General features: G+C 28.1%; 1 protein-coding gene across 1 annotated transcript in view; it reads left to right on the top strand.

Moving 5' to 3' along the window:
• The window catches only part of LOC119666603 (basement membrane-specific heparan sulfate proteoglycan core protein), a 244,857-nt gene that overhangs the window by 70,301 nt on the left and 153,228 nt on the right, over nt 1-21,328 (top strand). Inside the window, exons 3-6 of the mRNA XM_038075883.1 lie at nt 15,563-16,052; nt 16,114-16,291; nt 17,381-17,544; nt 18,375-19,133. Coding sequence (XP_037931811.1) covers nt 15,563-16,052; nt 16,114-16,291; nt 17,381-17,544; nt 18,375-19,133 — 1,591 coding nt within the window. The remainder of the gene's footprint in view (nt 1-15,562; nt 16,053-16,113; nt 16,292-17,380; nt 17,545-18,374; nt 19,134-21,328) is intronic.

Consider the following 21,328-nt stretch of genomic DNA (forward strand, 5'->3'; position numbering starts at 1 on the left):
AGATGTATAAAAAATATTAGGTAGCTGTGGAGTACGAGATGATCAGAATAATGTTAACTTAACACTTATAGTTAAAAAATGAACCGGTTCAAAATGCTCTGCTAGTCTAAGCATAGTAATTTAGACAGAGGAATCCGCTGGTCCTGGTCCTTACTGCATTAAACAAATAACAAATTTCAAACAGACTTTATAATGAGAGTAAATATCATAACACCTAATATTAGAATATAACCTGTCTCAAAATACTTTCTTAGTCTAGACATAGTAATATGTATGAACCTATATTTTGAAAAACAAAAATTGGAATAGACCATGCTATCATTAGACCCTTGATTATACAAAAATAAGACATTCATTTACATACAAACAAAGAAAGATAAAATTTATATCATTCAAATCTAAAATAATGTTAGATTTTAATCTTTTCTCTCCTTTACTTTCAAAGTTAAAAAAGTTTCCTTAATTATTTTCAAAGTATCAGTAATCTAACTTGGCTATATATATATATATATCAAAATCGTCCTTTGATCAGAAAGTATAATGACTATATGTTCTTATTTTATGAATTAAGTGTTACAATTTATATTAATTATTTTTATATATATTTTTTTTATATATATTTTTAACGACGCCATATATAAGTCGGTCACCATATAGTCGGTGGCTTACTTTTTTTCTCACTCAATAAACATTAATAATTTTGTATATTTTATATTGTATTACGTATTATGAACTTAATATTATTATTATTATCCATATATAATATTTTTTATACTACTTTGTTATGCATATTATTCATACCATTATGTATTACGATAGTTGGCCTTTAAGGTTGTGTCTAACAATAAAAGCACAGTGGTTAATAAGTGAAAATATTTTTATTATTTTCTGAAGTATTCTCCATGATGGTTAATACATTTTTGCATTGGATTAAACCAATTTTCGAAACAATTTTGCCACTCTGAAGTTGATATCTCCAAAACGGTCTATTCGGCCGTAGAAAAACGCTCGCCACGAAATTTTTTCTTAATGTTTGGGAAGAAGAAGAAATCTTTGAGTATCAAGTGGAGACTATAAGGCGGATACCTCATAAATTCGACGTTTTGAATGGTCAAAAACTCTTTTGACTTAAGATGATCTGTAGAAATTCACATTGTCGTGATGAAGTGTGACAGTTGGTTTTCCTCAATTCCCCGAAGACTTCCGGCAAACAAATTGTTGTGTACCACTCAAAATTGACCTCTTTTATGTTTTATATGTTTTTTACTATTACGTGTTATGTATTATATATTAATATTCCATATTATATATTATATGTAACAAAATATAATCAGACAGGTTATCAGAGAAAATGCTTGAGTGGCTGTAATGAATCGGAGAACTATATTTATTTATGTGTTTATTCATTAATAATCCATCAAGTCTGTTTAATAAGCTGTATATAAGCTTTTTATTATTACTGAAATTATCTGGAGGTCCGATCCAAATAAATTTCTGTCCACACTTAGAAAAATTATTTGGTTGATTTAACCAGATTTAAACTAAATCTCGGGTCAAAATTTTCTTACTCGAAGTATCATATTGGTTCAACCATACCACATGTTGGATTTCATATGTTCTTTACCATATGAGATAAAATCTCTCTAACAAAATAATCAGGTTAATTCAACTAGCATATGGTTAGAGCATATTTTTTCTGAGTATACATAACTGATTACAATGATAACTTTATTCTATAGTATATATCAGAACAATATTTAATATTTTAGATTTAATTATTTATTTTACTTTTTATGGAATTAATTTTCATTCAAGTTAGTTTTCACTTAAAGTTCATTACTCCACTTTAGTCTCAAAAAGAATAGATTACAATGTGATTGTTTAAGTAACAAATCGGTCTGTGTCTGCCACATAGTCAACCACACCTCCTTTTCCATTACATCACAGAAATCACTTTTGCTGGCACAATAATTTGCACATTTCAATGCTAAGCTCGGCGGTTGACTTTTGTCTACGTGTCATTCAGCCGGTTTATTGGCTACCCACCTGTAGGAAAAGTATCTGCAAACATTTTATTTTATTTATAAAAACTAAGAAAAGGGAAAATAAAACATTTCTGAAGAGAATAAACTGATATAAAAATAAATTATTATTTCTGAACATTTGGTTTTTCTGCAATTTTTTAAATGATTTTCAGCAAAAACCCTTTATGGTTTGCATGTAAGGATTCGGACTTTAAACGTCGAGGAAGCAGCAGAAGAAGAAGAAAATATGATTTTTTCAAATTTTGCCATAACTGCTTGTTTATGTTAGTTAATTGCTATGTTAGATTCCATTTACACGTATTTTTTTTTATTTTTTTATTTTTCACTTAAATTGTAATTTATGAAGGCATTAGCAAGTCAATAACTTTTATAACATCGATTTTGTCTGAACTTGCTGCCTACGGAATACGAAATACGAAATTCGTAATTCCTGTTAATGTAACTCAATTCCATCATTTTATCTGCCCAAATTTTTTCCATTCTTCGACGAGTGCTCATAGCCGAGGTACGTCCGCAAAATGTGTTTCCTCCATATTTTCGTAGATATTAAAGCAAAACCAGTAGACGTAATTGTGTGGAAATACTTTTTCACACTGACTTAGTTTAAAATGAACGATTTAATAAACCATTTAATAGACAAAATTTTTCTTCCTCTTTGTTTTTCAGAAAAATTTTATTTCAATGAAAACCCAGTAAAACAGTTGAGGTTTTCGTTATAGGACTTCCTAGTCTAGTTCAAAACTTTTTTGATTGTTCATTTTATAGGCGAAAATAATTTTCGATTTCCGGTTTGTGGCATATCCAACTCAAAAGCATATGAGGTTTTTCCAATTCAGTTAAATTTTCACTAATTTAAACAAAAAGAGCTGTTTAAAGTAACAAGAATAATTGATAAAATTTTAGAAATGATTAATAAAATTATTTTGTTTACATATGTTATATGTGACTTTAAATATTTCGTAGAGAGATTCCAAACAGTGCTGAATAACAACAACATAAAATTTTATTCATTTTTTTATATTAGTTCCCACAGATCCTATGAATTGTAAAGCGCCACATTTTTTACAGATAGCCATGTAAAAATTCAATTAATAAACAGTAAAAAAGTGTTTGTTGTTGCAATTCAGTACTGTTCGAAACCTCTCTATTAAATGCTTTATTAAGTAAAATAATTACTGTTGTCAGTGCTGATATTAAAATCAAAGTGAACATTTTAAAGTTTTATCCTTTTGCTCTAAATAGAATACCAAGTTATTAAGTTCTGTTTGAAGGCAGTCAATTTCGAGCTGCCTCTTTACTTGGCATAAGTTTGCAGAAATAGTCTCCATTGTCTTCTAAGCAAAGTGCTTCTTTTGAAGTCAAAGATATTGTTGAGTATATCTGCTTTCGTGTTGATTCATGAAAAGTCTAAGAAAAGTTCGCTAATTTAGTAACGCCAAAATGCCAGCTGATTTGAGAGCACTGCGACCGCCAGGTCTACTCTAACCTCTTCTGAGTTTGGAGTCTTTAAGCCCTGTTGCATCAATAAAAAATAGTACAGAACCTACTTTATAGAGTTTTATTGCCTCTTTCATAAGAATATACATTCCCAGGAGTCTATTCCGTTTGTACATTAGCGCTGATTGGACACAGTATTGCAATATTTGATTTAAATTACCAAAAAACCAAAAAACAGAATTTTAATGGTAAAGAATAGTATTAAAAAAAATTAATATATCATATGTTACATATTACAGATATAATTTTATACATCACAATCAATCACGTAGCCAGAAAGGGGATTGAGACGTTGTATATTCCGTCTCCTTCATTGCCATTCTGTCCGAATGTCAGCATAACTTTAAGCCTCAAAAATTATATGGAAAGATTGCACCAACGCGTCTGATCGTCTCAAAGTTTCGTAGATTCCGAGTTCAAAACTATTTTGATTGTTCATTTTATAATTGAAAATAATTTTAAACAAATGATTATCATATCCAATTTAAAAACATTTTAGTTAAATTTTCACTAATTCAAGCAAAATGAGCTTCTTTACCATCTATACCATCTACAGTATGATTTTCTTCCCTCTTCTCTGTAGTGAAAGCTGCATTTAATAATTGAAGAACTTTATTGGTGAGGCGTTTGTAAAAATTAATAAACTGTCTGCTTATAATATTTTCAACTTTAAAAATCTTGAAGTTAAAGACCTAGTAGTCAAAAGAAAATAGACAATTAAATCTTTCTTTTTGCTACTTGTCTTTGCAGCCATAACAAATATCTGAACCTATTACATTTAGTTCCTGGGTTTATCAGTGTAATGTAATTATCTACCAATACAAAAAAGTAGCTATATTTCTTTAATTAATTTGGTTTTATTTTCTGGTATTTAAACTAGTCTACAATAAATTATAGTCTTGTAGATTCTTCCTATTTTGCCTTGGCTACTGGGGCGAATGTTTTACTTATTTACCGATTTAAAAGCGTTAAAGGCATACATACCCTTTTTCTTCTCTGATTAAAGTAGGAAATAAGATAATATGTCGACTTTATTAGTTATCATATATAAATGCTCCATGAGAAAACTTTCATTTCATTAATTTGAACACTGACAGCCTACTTGGTTGACATTCAAATGGTGTCTATCTAATCTATGATATGACAAAATATGTCTATCTAATCTATGATATATACAAAGTATTTCCATCTTATTCAAAATAAATAATTTTTGGATCAAAAAAATTAACGAAATCATATGAGAGAGAAGAAGGAATCTATGATAATCTATGATATGACAAAATATGTCTATCTAATCTATGACATATACAAAGTATTTCCATCTTATTCAAAATAAATAATTTTTGGATCAAAAAAATGAACGAAATCATATGAGAGAGAAGAAGGAATCTATGATAATCTATGATATAACAAAATATGTCTATCTAATCTATGATATATACAAAGTATTTCCATCTTATTCAAAATAAATAATTTTTGGATCAAAACTATGAACGAAATCATATGAGAGAGAAGAAGGAATCTATGATAATCTATGATATGACAAAATATATCTATCTAATCTATGATATATACAAAGTATTTCCATCTTATTCAAAATAAATAATTTTTGGATCAAAACTATGAACGAAATCATATGAGAGAGAAGAAGGAATCTATGATAATCTATGATATGACAAAATATATCTATCTAATCTATGATATATACAAAGTATTTCCATTTTATTCAAAATAAATAATTTTTGGATCAAAATTATGAACGAAATCATATGAGAGAGAAGAAGGAAAACGGAATGGATATATAATAGTTCCGATTATATCAGGAGTTATTGAGTAAAAAACGCAGTCAAAAAACCATCAATATCTCTAAGATCCTAATTCTAATATTCTAACAATATCGCTTAGCTTAATACATATAATTTGTTTACAATTATATGAAGAATAAAAACTATCTTCATAAACTAAAAAAATGTTGTTTCAAAAAGCAAATCATTCATTTTAAATATAAATTGCAAATGGAATGACTGATCCTATTAATAGATACAAAAATTGTTGAACAAAAATTTGCAGTTAAATTGGCCAAAATTTATTGTTCCACTTGATAGTAACCAACACACTCAATTTGAGATAAATTACCTTCATAAATTGGCCAGTAACCCAATTCTGTGAAATTCTTGACCAATTTTACACGAAATATTTGTATTCTTTAAACAAATATGTTTAATTTGAAAACTGCATGATAAACGTCCGAAATGAAATGATAGAAAAGCTTATTAGTGTTAATTTCGAAATGACGAGTAACGCACAACAAAAGTATCTATGAGATGCAACTGCATTCTGAAGTAGACAAGCCAAGCCAAGCCGATGGGCACCTGTTCAATTGCAATTTTGTGCACATATTTATTTTTAGTTGTTGTTTTTTTTTTTTTTATATTATTTTTTGCTGATTTTTTTGTTTTCACAAAATACTTAAGTAACAAAACTGCATAAAATGCAATGAATTATTTTTTAAATATAAATGCATTATTACGGCATACACAAAATTAAAACGAGCACAGCCAAATATTTACAAAAGAATACGAAGCCAACAACAAAAACAATTAAAATATTTAATCTTTTTTTTTTCTTTATAAATTTTTACATGTAAAATGTTTACAAGTTAAGAATTATTTGGGTGGGTGTGTGAGGAAAGTGTTAAACCATACGAAAGAGAAAAGATACATTCAATTTATTTGCTTAAAAAATTAACCAAAATTATTTGAAGAACTAAAATTGAAAATATCTTCTCAGTTAAAAAAGAATTTCTTAGATACAAGGTGTGCATACAAAGTTGCCGCCCCGGCCACCAGCTGTGCCTACTTGCACTGCTTTAACACTTGTTGACAGGTCGTTATTTGCCTGAATGTCAGAATGTCTGTCTGTTTGTTTGTTTGCTTGTTTTTATGTTTACCAAGCCGCTGATGTTTCTATGTTCCTTTGATGCCAGAAATGTTTTCGGAATACGAGTATCTGGAGTATCAAAATTTTAATGATTTTATTAGATACACTTTGCAGTCAACAAGAGTGAGACTGTTTTATTGAAGTTCATTTAGAAGACTTTTTGTATTTATTAATGAATTTTTTATTTATATCTTTTTTCTATTTTTTTTATTTATATCTACTCTACACCTTTGTTGCTATAATTAAAATAAAACTCCAGTACTCTACACCCTCATTGTCTATTATATCTCAAATCAAATAAGAATAGTACAGTACTATACTATACAGTACTAAATAAGCATAGTATTAATTTCCTATATAATAATAAATTATCAGTATCTTATGGGTCAATAAAACTATAACAAGTTAAGTCAAGAAATGTGTTACTTGTCATATAGAACTAGAAACATTTTTGATCGATAATGTGACTTCACAGATCGTTTATCAATAATATCTATATATTCTGTTTAAATCTGAATGGGTGTCCCACAAAATGTATCAGATACTATGCAGGAAGTTCTAGTACCCGAAAATACTTATATTAACACATGTTATATCTTGTCCAAAAGAATTCACTTCAACAATTTGTAATATATCTTATATATACATTAAGACCGAAAAGTTTTCGGAAATTCTCATTTAAAATTCGCGCGCTGTATATTTTTCGATATTTTAAGTTTATGTAGTTTGGCAGCACTGTCCTTAATTACTATGCCAAAAATGAGCGCGATCTGTCAGACAGTTCGTTTACGGCAGCTGTTGAAACCAGTTCACCTCAGTAGGGCGTTGCGAAAAAAACAATGGAAAAAAATATTGAACAAAGAGTTTGCATCAAATTTTGTGTTTCGAACGAAATTTCGTGTGCAGAATCGTTGCGAATGCTACAAAAGGCTTATGGGGAATCAGTTTTATCGAAAACTCAAGTTTATGAGTGGTACAAAGCCTTCCAGGACGGTCGTACGACCGTCGAAGACATTTCGCAACGCACTACTGAGGTGAACTGGTTTCAACAGCTGCCGTAAACGAACTGTCTGACAGATCGAGCTCATTTTTGGCATAGTAATTAAGGACAGTGCTGCCAAACTACATAAACTTAAAATATCGAAAAATATACAGCGCGCGAATTTTAAATGAGAATTTCCGAAAACTTTTCAGTCTTAATGTAAAACCTATTTTAATACATATTTATCCTTTCTAAAAGAACTCGCTTTAATAATTTGTAATATATCTTATATATAAAACCTATATTACCTATTCTAAAAGAATTCACTTTAAAAATTTGTAATTTATGCTTAGCATATCTACATATACCTTCATTTTTAATTCCTTTCCTGGTGACCTACTCTTCTTTAAATTACTTAAAAAACTGATTTTTAATTTCCCGAATATCCCGAATACACTATTAATCCCTATTCATCCCCATTATTATGGTAGTAAGTGCTCTTTTAACTTGAGAGGTAATTTTATTTTCGTACCAAATTTTATAATAAATAAACATTCGTAATTAAAGTAAGCTCTGAGAAGTATCAATAATATTATTTAAATTCAATAATAATCAATAATAATAACAAATGAAATTAAATACATAATTATTTTTCCATGTTAGAGTAGACTTTGAAAGGGTTGGGAATTTATCACCACGTCATTGCATCCTTTAAAGTGGATTATGACATACCCACTTCAGTTCCATAGACGAGTAGCAGTTAAGAACGTCGTTATTTCCTTTAAAGAGATGTTGACTAATTACGTTATAAGTGAATAGGCAATAGATAAGTACCGATGTATGTATCTGACAAGACTATCACAGTGACACAGAATATGTTATGCTGCTTCCTCTTCTTCGTAACAAAGTCTGCAGCTATCGTCTCTAGTAATACTTAGGTTGGATACATACTTTTTTACTACGCAATGCCAAGTGAGAAACCATATGACAAGTCAGATGCCATTTCTGTTCATCATTAGGGAGCTACAACTAGGGAGCTACAACTAGGGAGCTACAACTAGGGAGCTACAACTAGGGAGCTACAACTAGGGAGCTACAACTAGGGAGCTACTAGTTGCTCCACGTTTAAACATCAGATAAATAATTTACCAAGACAATATAATGAAAATATTATATATCTAAATATTATACAAAATCTTATACATTAAGATATGGAAATATATGTATGATAAATTTGTATATGTATGTATATTTATTAATATATATAAATATAAATTGTTTAATATGTGCTATACACAATTAATCAATGCTTGACCCAATTAAAAAATGCATTTTTATCTGAGGCTTAGTAATGCAAGCGTAATAAATCCCATGTTAACCCATTTAAGTGGGAGGCCAGGCGTACATTGAATTCAGTACTACAAACGAAACAAAGTTGCAGTACTGATAACAGAAGACACATATGTTTATATATGCCATTGCATACAAACTAACATTTTTCAACAATTTTTACTACAATTCGAAATCTAAAATCACAAAAAAAAAATTTTATGAGACAAATTCCGCGATAAGAAAGATACCGGCCGGCAACCGGCAAAATACTGAACACTCAACTACAAGCCAATGAAATTAGTAATTAAAATACTTTTCAGTTTCTTATATATATATATATATGTATATATATTGATATATACATCTATAGCTGACATTATAAATGAGAATTGAATTTTATCACCGCAAATTCAATTTCTTTTTTTTTTTTTGTTCCATGAAAATTCTTCAAGTTTCTGATAATTTTTTTTCTCTCTTTCAATAGTTGAAGTGGGAATCTTGAAGTACTTGGGGTTGTGCGAAGGGTTCTGGTGTTTGGGGGTTTGGTAGTCGTTCTGACACAGTTGTAAAAATTGAATTTGCTTTTACTTTTTATTGTTATTAATTTTTATTATTATTTATTATTTCACATTCGTTTCACAATTGCTTTTCATGAATGAGTCAATGAACTCGGGTTTTACTGGGGCGTCAAAGCGTTTTGCTTGCAATTTGTAGGCCGCAAATATTAATTATTAATTATTGATGAAAATTTAGTCAATAAATGTTAATATAACAATATTAATAAATTAATGTGTTTTGAATAAATAATATTAAATATTTTTTTAAAAAATAGTGAGAATAGTGTATTGAAGTACGACATTGAGTCATTTGGCTTATGAACACTGACTTTGAGCTTCAAATTTAGCAGGGAATGAGTACTTGCAGTCTCATTAAATTATTCAGTGATAATGGGTATTTCACAACACTCGAAACAGCTGTTTGGTTAATCGTCTTCCAACATAAACACACATAAAAGTCAAGTACGGTTTTGGATCAGTTGGTTAAGGAGCGCTGACTCTGAGCTTCAAATTTGGCAGGGCACGAGTTCGATTTCTGACACTTGCAGAATTATTTCCAAGACCACTGATGATGGGTATTTGGCGACATCAGCCAAAAATTCAATTAATTCAAATAATAATTAAAATAATTTTTGTTGTTGTAGCTCACTACTGTTCAAAACTTCTCTATTAAATACTACAGTTACTGTTCAAGTAAAAATAGTCACTTCTGTTATATTCACGTTAGAATCAAATTTAATATTTTTTTATTTAAAAAAAATATTCTAGTATTTTCTTTTTCAATTAATTGCAGATTTTCTCCAAGTTTGTTTTATATTCGGTGTCACATATCTTTTGTTTATTGTTTATTTAGTTTTCTTGTTGTAAGTGTGTACTTATTTGTTGTTATTTCGTATCTATTGCAGTGATAAGTGCATTTTGCTTATCATAAAAGACTGCTTAAATACAGAAATAGAAATAGAAAAATTGTGCTTCAAATGTGGGTCAAATGTGAGATTTGATAAGCGTCTAAATGGGTTTATGATGTTTTTTTTAGTGTTCTTGATTAAAATGATTATATCTATAAGAGGTTTTTCTTGTGCTTTCTTAAAATATAGTAAAATATTGAACTACTAATATTTTTGTAAGAAATTAGTTAAAAGGTGATAATGAGGAAATTTTTTAATGGATAAGAAATATATATTCTCTAAAGCAATTACTGGGAATAAATCATATGAAAAGCACGCTAATTACAGGGATTGGCAAAATTCTTCTTGTCACTAAGTTAATAACTCTGTTCTCTTGCATACATTCTGTCAAGAAGATCTGGAAACTAGTTTATTTAAAAAGTCCGATTAAGTTGAATGTCGGAATATTTTTTTATTTTTTATTCCTTACTTCACAACTCTGTTCAGCTTACAATATACATTCTCTCAAGAAAGTACTGGAAAAACCCTTAAAAAATTTTTTGAAATTTTTGTTTATCGCTAAGTTAGCAACACTGTTCTCTTTACTATATACACTCTGTCAGGAAAGTAGTGGGAACTGGTTAATTAGAAAGCTCACTTAAAAGGATTATCGTGATCTTCTTGTCTCTAATTTGGCAAATCCGTTTACTTTGTATATAGATGCTGTCAAGAAAGTATTAAATTTCGATCATTTAAGAGCCCCTGTGAGTCAAAATTCTTTTTGTCTTTAAGTTAGCAACTCTATTTTCTTTACTATATACATTCTGTCAAGAAAGTATTGGTAATTGATTAAATAAAAAGCCAACTTAAAAGAATTTTCGAGATTCTTCGAGATTCGCTAAGTTCACTTTTCTATATAGGTACATTCTGTCAAGAAAGTGCTAGAAATCGATTAATTAATACCCCCCTTACAGGGATTTTCAAAATATTTAATGTTGTAAAGTTGGCAACTCTGTTCTCTTTACTAAATACATTTTGTAAAGAAAGTACTGGAATCAATCCTTTACAAACTCTACTTAAAAGTATGTTCGCAATTCTTTTTATCGCTAAGTTGGCAACACTGTTCTCTTTACTAAATACTGTCAATATCTGTCAATATCTATATTAACAAAGTAGATATACTCTCAAGACAGTTCTGGGAATTGGTTTATTTAAAAAGTCTGCTTAAGGTTATAGTTGGAATCAGAATAAGTTGGCAACACTCTTTACATACGTGGAATTGGTGCCTCACTTGTCTTTTAATTTGTTTATAGCGCTCCGTTTAGATAATGAATAAAAATAACTAATGTCTCGATACTTTATTGACATCGTAGTAAAACATCAGCATTATATATTGAAATAGAATAAATAAACAATATTCTTTCATATTATTAATGATTTTTTTGTTGTTACTATTGTAGTAATTAATTTTTTTGTTTACTTTATTCTTTTTTGCTAAAGTTGCACTTTTCGTATGACGGAAATCGATGGGGTACTTTTTTATGTTTATAAAAATATATTGTATTTAAAATACTCATTCATAACACCGACTTTTGGTATACTTTTTTTTTTTGAAATTAAATTTTGCTTTAACTAAAATCTAAAATAAAAAAATACAAACTCAAAGGCGCAGGAAGAATACTACATTTGAATGCAAAAAACTCCAATTCCTAAAAGAGTTCTTAGTGACACAGTGTGTTATACTATATATATATATTGTTTAGGTTTTATATTTTTTATATAGAAGCATATATAAGTAGGTATATTTATATAAAACGGGAATAACTGACAACACGTGAAAAGAATTTCCGTTGATGTCATAATCTGGCAAAGAAAAAACTGCAAGTTTAGCAGAAAAATGTAAACTAAAGCAAATATAAATGTAAAATACAAAAAAAAATATAAACAAATATGAAATGTTTAAACAAGTTTTACAGATGATTTAATATTTTTATTTTAAGCAGAAAACTCATTTAACAGAAATAGAAAAGAGATAAGCACGGGTGTCACACACAACAATTTCGCTTTGAAACTATTGTATTGTAAAATAATAGAAAGAAAATTAATTTTAAATCACATTGAATAACTAAAAATATATTAAATAAACTTTTATTTTAATTTTTAATTGTTTTTTGAAATTCCATCATTTTTATTAGTTGGAAAGTTCAAAATTGCTTAGTAATATTAAGTGGGCTTTCAATTAAACAGGACTATTTATAAATAAAACAATTTAATTTATTTTAAGACAGTACTTATATGATTAAAAGACTCAATATATAGTATAGTATCTCAATTTAATAAAGCAGAATTTTTTACAATTTCAATATAATCAGCGGTTTTTGAACGATTCACACTGTAAAATTTGAAAACTTTACACTAAACATGGGAGGAAGTAATAATTGATTATTTCAGGCTCCATTTGGAACACACCATAAGATATAATTTTCTTAAAAAATAATTCTTCTCTTGGTGAGGTATTTAAATTTTTCTTTGTTCAACTCTTTGCCACAATTTTGAAGAAATTTATAAGATATAATTTTGTTAGCAATCGCCCCTTCTTCTAATTTGGTATTTAAATTTTTCTTTATTTTACTTTTCACCAAAACTTTTATAATATTTATAAGATGAAACACCAATCTTATAGCGTATCTACTAAATAGCCAGTAAACCGTAGAATGACCCACGACCTTATATATATTCTCTTTTGTTAGGTTGAGTAATCCCTTGATATTTCCGTATCATATGCTTCGTTTGACTGAAACCAATAGATGCCGTATGATGTAGTTCTTTAATAAAAATTTACAATATATATATACATTGTATATATATATACATATATATATATATATATACACTCATCGCTTCTGTCTACTCCAAGAAAGAGTCTGACTTATGCAGGTTGTAGTCCTAAGCAACCTTCGATCTTAAAATCACCGAGTTAATTTATTTGATTTCCAGACAAAGCAGCCTAGAATATAATCATCATTACTTACAGCGTACCCATTTAAATAGATTGCTACTACTTTAGTTGTTGAGACATCGGTATAGCACTATAGTTTGTTGAGAGCCTGTTAACACTATATTTATCAAGGACACAAATAGTCATAAACAAAGTCCTTTAAGAAGACCCCAAAATTGACTTCAAAGTTAATGGAAGCTTAAGCCATTTATGTAAAAGTTCCTGGCATTCTCTTTTCCATTAAAAGGTGGTCTGTGTTTTCGATTTGAATAAATTAAAATCATAAGAGAAAACTCGCACAATGATTCAAAGGCCATACCACCGTCGTCCTGTTAAAAATATATGAAATTTTGGATCATTCGTATAGCTATATTGTAGTCAATTGTGTCTACTTTGCAAATGAAAAACTAAAATTATTAATTTTTTATGATATTTATGTTTTATTTAATAATTATAAAAAATATACAAGCAAAGTTATTAAGCAGTTATTTGAAAGCTACGATGGCTGATTAGTAACATTATTAATAAATAGATAAGTTAAATCAACATTTATGTCTATGTTATTCTTCAAATAATCATTATGTTTTGCAACTTAAAAAGACTATTAAGCGTACATATGTGACTGCAATTTCCAATATTTCTTAACAGTAAAATGTTAAATCACGTCCTTTTAAGTAATGTTATTTATTTCACCACATAATTTAGCCAATATCCCAACCAATTTCTGTAATATTAATACCGACTGTACACTTATTTGCAAGCAAAAGCTTTCTGTAAATAACATTTACGAAAAAAATGTACGTAACATTTTAAGAAATACCTTTTAAGAATTTTAAATTATTATTTACAATTATTTAGAGTTTATAAAAACGAGTATTTCACTATATCATAAATTAATTTAAATTAAATTAGACACTTTTACCAATCTTACTAATTAACATAGTAAATGTTACTTTGCATAGCAATGCTATCTAAATTTGTTAATGCAACAGATTTCTGTTATTAACATAAATTTAACATATAATAGAATGATGTAAAGCTAAAACTAACCTTCATGTTAATATTCGCTTTTTTATTAATTTATTTACACAGAATATTATCTGTTAGAATTGTGTTAATAAATAACATTTTGTATACTTTTCAACTAATTAAATTAATTAATTTTTATAATTAATTTTTTATAAATTAATTAATTAATTTTTAAACTTAAAATGAAGGGCTTTGAAAAGTTATTATTGCTTCCAAAATATCTTTATTAAACAAATACTTGGATATCGTTTAGGTTTAAATATAATTTCTGTTATATATATACCGCTGAAAAAATGAAACATAATCTGAAAATCCAATTATGAAGCAGCTTTAATGTCGGTTTCAAAGTTGTCTGATATCTCAGGCCATCTGAATGAATCTGTTTAGGAAATAATTCAAAGAAATGAAATTGCACAATCATAGAACCATAAATTGTTAATTAATTAATTGATTAATTAATTAATCAAATCCCAATTGTAGACTGATTAATTTACAGAACTACGTATTGGTTACTCACTTATCACAATAAAACCTTGCATAATGGAATAACCTGGTATATCAACAGTCTTGTTAAAATCAAAGCTGTTATCGTTAGTTATACAAATAATAGTTATTAAATTAAAATAAGAGATTTATAAGTACCATCATTAAAAAAACTTTAATAAATAATTACGTATAAGACTAATCACACTTAAATAACGCTATATATTTATATATGGAATATAAATATAAGTAACATAATCGTATTAATCCGCCCCTGCCTTCTTTAGTTATTGTAAACTGCTTCTATGAATTTGGAGAAACTGTTTAATGGCATGATCAACTCATCGCCCTTTAAATTGTTGCTACATGTTTACTCCAAATTTATAGAAACGGTAAACTAGCATGTTTTAAATAAACTAAGGTGCTATATTGTATAATGGAAAATAAGAAATAAACACTTTAACTTCAACAATCTAGTTGAGAAGAGATATTTGGTACTAAATACGTTACTTATATATATCTATAAAATATGTATGATGTACACTAAAGATTGAAACTATTCAAATGTTACAATTAAACACAATTATTTAATTAAATTATTTAGGAAATATGTAATAAAATTTTGTTGTTGCAATTCACTGCTGTTCGAAAAAAACTTCTCTATTAAAATAATATATTTAAGAGATATAAATATATAGATAAACGGATATTTAAAAGTTTCTACTAAGAAAATGGTTTTTTTCATCATAACTGTCTTTAAAAATCGAGTTCAACATAATTATTTAAAAATTATGAATTTCTTTCATTCGCAGGAACTTAAATCAGACGTAACATTCGACGACACATTCGACATAGATCAATCCGATGAATCACCGGCGTTAAATCAAAAATACCGCGGCATACGCGAATTAGACGAACAAGCATTACGTGATGACGAACTCCAACCGGTAGAAGATGCGCTCGCAGAATCCAACGAAAATTGGTTGGTGAAAGGCGTAAAGCGAGTGCGTCGGGAACTGAATCGTATTTTTGGTAGCAAAGATGATGAAAATAAACCTAGAAAACACAGAAAACGTAACGAAGAACGACGAACTAAAAAGGAACAAAATCATGAAGTTCAAGTCCAGCACAAAAAGCACCCCAGGGAACACAAAGGCGAAACACAGCCAAGACGAAAGCATTTGGGCGCAAAACAAAATAACCACAAAAAGCGCGCTTCTATGGGTGATGATTATGTAGAAGGTTCGGGTGCCTTCATCGAGGAAAACGATGGTGAAGATGAAATTGAACGTAAAGAATATTGTAAGTAAAAAAAACGAATAAAAGTAATTTATAAATTCACTAATATTGATTTAATTTAAAGATCGTACATTGTTTACTATTCATGAACCATGGCAAGAGGTATTACGCGATGGCCCCAGAAGTCAAGAATTCAATACATTACATCGTCAAATTGAAACTGGCTTCCGTGATTTATATCAAAGAAATTATACCACCGATGATGATGATGACAGCATTCGTGCCACTTTACTGGGTGTAGTGTGAGTAATGTTATCTATATATTTATAGTTGATTGTAAGTTCCAACAATTTAGAATATATATCGTTGTGTAGATATTAGATTTATTTTGGTAGGAATTAAGGGATACAAAAAAATAACACCCCAGTTAAAGTTTCTTTCTAAAAATATTTGAGTCTTCCATTAAAATATTAACAAATAATCCCTTTTACTTCTTTTAGTTAAAAAAATACCAGAATATTGAGTTTAATGAAATCCCAAAAGTAATAGTAATTCTCTATATAAACGAATAGCATATCATCCTTTTAAATAAGCACTATATATATCTGGCTAATATCAAAGCTAAAAATATCGATAACTTTGACCTATTTCTGAATAAGCCTAGGTATAGATACAAAAAAAATAATGCATTGTTTCAAGAGTGCATAATTAGATTGGGAACTTTATATACAATAGGTGTGCCGGTGTCATCTCTTTAAGCGCTAGTAGACAAGTCGTACGAATGATTTGACAAGACAGACCCAGCCTGATACCATGCCGTGCTATAGCCTACTATCCCGTTAGGATCGATATTGTTTAAAATACCTACAATTTACTTCTATAGACTTAGTGCAAAGTGTTACATTATCTGGTCTAGAGAGACCATATGTTGCTAAGTATATATTAACTCAATTTCTATTGGCCTGTCTCAAAAAATGATCTATTTCAAAAATATCATTTGCGGCTGGTAGAAGGAAGGATTGAATGAAACAGATTGCATCGAAGAGGTATCAAGTCTCGTAAGCTCCTTAACGCTTTGTTCCTCGCTATATTAGTATGTCCAGGAAGCTGAAGCTAGGGTCTTCTTACCTTGAGGCTATTGCCTAGTACGTTGATAAATTGTCTAGATTCGTGTACTATCTTCGATGAAATGCGGACTGCTGTAATATCTTTGATAACTGTCTAAATATTAGTGAAAATTTAGACATTATTTTCATGAAAGTCCATATTCGCATCAAAAGAATAAACACATGATAGCTTTAATATATATACATCTAGATCATATATCCAAAATAAATCAAAGATTAGAAATGGTTTATATCGTGTATATAATTAATATATTTTTATTGCAGTCCAACAGAAGATAAATTCAAAATTCATGTCGTCGTACAATTGGAAATACCTAGCAGAGTCCATAATTTTGGTGACATTCTACGCAATTACATTGTTGAAAATCTCCGTTTAGGTGACTTGGGTGCTGAAATCGATGATCAGTACTACTTCAGACATATCCAAGGTAAGTACTAAAGACAAATTTAATAATTTAGTTTAAAAGAATAGTAGTATTATTAATATATGTGGATTTTATTTAATATTTAGAAGGCTGTAGAGCAGAAATTAGTGGGGTATTTAATAATGGCTAATTGCCAATTTTAGTTATATATAACAGAGTCGTGTTAATTATAATATAATGTATATAACAAATGTTTTAACGGAAAAAAAATTCTTAATAAAACTGTTATTAAAATTTTTGTGTGTAAATTATTTATTATATAGTGAAAAATACTTAAAATCTTATACACTCTTATTATTCTTATATATTCTTATATATGTATTTTTATATATATATAATAGCTGACTTTATAATATAGATTCGATGAGATTTAAAAGACTTTTTAATGACTATTTCAATTTTTCACTTTTTTTTGGGAGTCTTTTCTTTATTTTAGAGTTTTTTTTGTTTAGTTTAAAATAATTTTATTAAAAATGAAAAAAATATTTCTTTTCCAAATAAACTTTAACATACAGTTATGCATTTCTAAAATTTTAAAATTAATTATAATATTTTAAATAAATATTATATATAATTTATAGATATTTAAACAAGAATAAACTATTTTATTAGAGCAAAAGTTTTATAAACTTCTGTAGGACTTGAGTTTTATAAAAATTCTATATACTCTACTTCACACATAAATTTCCAATTGGTTATGGCGGGAAAATAGTATTTTCCATAGAACACATATAAACACATAATCGTACACATATAAACAATTAACCCATAAACATTTTAAGTTAAACACTTTTTTTGTAATTAAAATACACAAAACTGCCTTACCTCATTAGACGTACTCGATCCCATCGATTTTGGAGTGGAACCAACATATACCCAACCTGAGGAAGAAACTGTTTCCGGTACCTATGGTGGTGATGTTTATGAGCCACATGTCGATAATTCCAATGTCGATAATACAAATTATGATAATACAAATTATGATCATACAAATCGTGATAATGGTGATGATAATACAAATTATGATCATTCAAATCGTGATGATAATACAAACTATGATAATAACACTGGCGATAATACAAATTATGATAATAACAATGGCGATAATACAAATTATGATAATAACAATGGCGATAATAACAATTATGATAATAACAATGGCGATAATAACAATGGCGATAATAACAATTATGATAATAACAATGGCGATAACACAAATTATGATAATAACAATTATGATAATAACAATGGCGATGATACCAATTATGATAATACAAATGATAATAATAGAGATGACGATAATGGAAATGAAGTTAATAAAAATATTGATGAAAATTATGATCCAAATAGAGATAATATCTATGGACGTGAAGATGAGAATAATGTGCCACGTGAACGCACCAATTGTGACCTACAGCCCAACGGCTATTTCACTTGCAACAATGGTCAGTATATTGAGTGCCGCAAACGTTGCAATAATTACTTTGATTGTGACGATGAGAGTGATGAAGATGAAGCAATGTGCGGTGATCCAATTGAAACTGATGAGCAGACAAATTATCCTGAAGAAAATGATCACCAAGAACCACCAAGTAATTTAATTCATGGATTTTTTTACAAAATAATATATTTGAATTGAAATTTCAACTAATTTTGTAAAATTATTGATAAAATTTGTCCTGTCCTCAAATTAGTACTAAAGAAACTAAACACTCAGTAGTTAACAAAAACGCTTTGTCCATATTTGGATTTGGGTTTGCTTATTTGGATTTGAAATTACTAACATAAATATTAATATAAATGTATATGTTTGATGTATAATTCATAACCGTATATAAAGTATATACTAATACTAACATATTTGTAATAATTAACATTTAATTAACATATTACTTATATGCATTTCGAAAAGATTACTGTCTTTACTATTTAAGTAAATTACATCCTATATTTTATATTGCTATGGTTACAATACTCTTTTTTAAAAAGGGAAGAATTCTACAACACATTTTTAGTTTCAATTGGAACAATCCTTCTCCATTTTGTTTGTGGTTTCATATGATGTCTTGAATAAAGTGGATTTCAAATTAATTCTCCTCAACTCCCCATTTTTCATAACCGACAGAATAAAACATTCACCTAACTTAACCAATCATGTCCTGTGATTAGAAAGAAGCGAATTCATTACCATTCTCTGTCTTAGGCCATTGTGTTACCGGATAAAGAAAAATTCGTAGGTTTAAAACCACATCGAACCTTTGGCAAAGCTTATAATGATATTTAAGAGATATTGTTGCAGTTGACCAATATTCTCAAAAAAGAAGAAGGATTAAGAAAGTTAAAGTGGAATAAATTGCACACTGATTAAAATCAATCAATTTTATAAATAAATATTTTATATATTTTTATATACACATGGATATACAATCAAATATTCAGAAATCTAAATTTAGCATTTATCTCTCTCTCTCTTTTATCCTTATCTCCCAGTGGAGCATAGGGTCTTTAACATCTTTTTATATCGTATTAGGTTATTTGATTCAAGGCATATGTCACTCCAGGAATAGTTCGCTTCTCTTAGTTCTTCTTCAATTGTTCTTCTCCAAGCTTTAGCCGGCGTTCCAGGTTGACGACTGCCTTGATGATTCCATCTCAGAGCTTGACGTTAGCATTTATAACAGTTGAAAAAATAGTTACCAATTTACTTCCAACACAATTTTCAATTAAAAGTTACTAAAATCTTCTCGTTAAATGCATTAGATACTTTTCTTAGGATAGGTTAGAATGACGATCTTGTGCCAAAACTTAATTCAGCAGACATATTTCTTGCTTTTATCAAAAATTATAACTTACTTGACTTTGTGAATGTGTATTTTAGTACCTATAGTCCTCTGAAGACATTTATCCATTAAAACCTGTAGTTTTTAGTGACCTCTCGACACTATCATATATCATATTAAAAGCTGAAATTAATTTTGATTGCAATTGTAAGAAAATATATAGATATTGTTCGTTTGATGTACTTGAAAAGAAAAAAATAATGCTAATACATTTTATTTATTATACATATATCTCTATATATATTATTCTATCCATATATTCATATTATAGTTTTTGTGTCTTTTGCAAAATTATTTGAAAGTGCATATCTTACTAATAACCATTCTATCTAAAAGATATAAAATGATTAGTAAAATGATTATCATGGAAGTTTCTTCATTGAAAATATATAATCCATAAATAAAATTTGTTGTTTTTGGTATGCTGTATCTAATATAATAAAATTATTCGTATCTTAAGAACATATTATATATCCCTAGAATTTTTAAAGTAATTAGAGACATAAATCTTGAAATCTTTTAGACAAATCTTTTAGTCAAATAAAAATAATTAATAACTAACAATGTTTTAACTGTGTATGTTAGAATTGTATTAATTATTTTTTTTTTTGATTTTTTATGTGTATATTTATTGTGTGTTGCTTTTGTATTTATATATTATTTTGTTATAATTTTTGTTAATAATCGTATAAAAATACATAAAATGTAACAATTTACAAGAAAAGTTTATGATATCATTGCTTTCAAAATACTTTACCTCACTTAGTATATTTTCATATACTACTTTTCATATATACTCTTATACTTTCAATACGATCCATCATTTTTGGAATATTCATCTATAAAAAATTTTTTCATATTTTCTACATTTTCAATACAATTTTTGGAATACTCTTCTATACAAAATTTTTACCAATCTCCTTCTCACAATTTTTGAAATATACTCT

This window comes from Teleopsis dalmanni, chromosome 1 (assembly GCF_002237135.1).
Source record: "Teleopsis dalmanni isolate 2A chromosome 1, ASM223713v2, whole genome shotgun sequence".
Classification (NCBI taxonomy): Eukaryota; Metazoa; Arthropoda; class Insecta; order Diptera; family Diopsidae; genus Teleopsis; species Teleopsis dalmanni.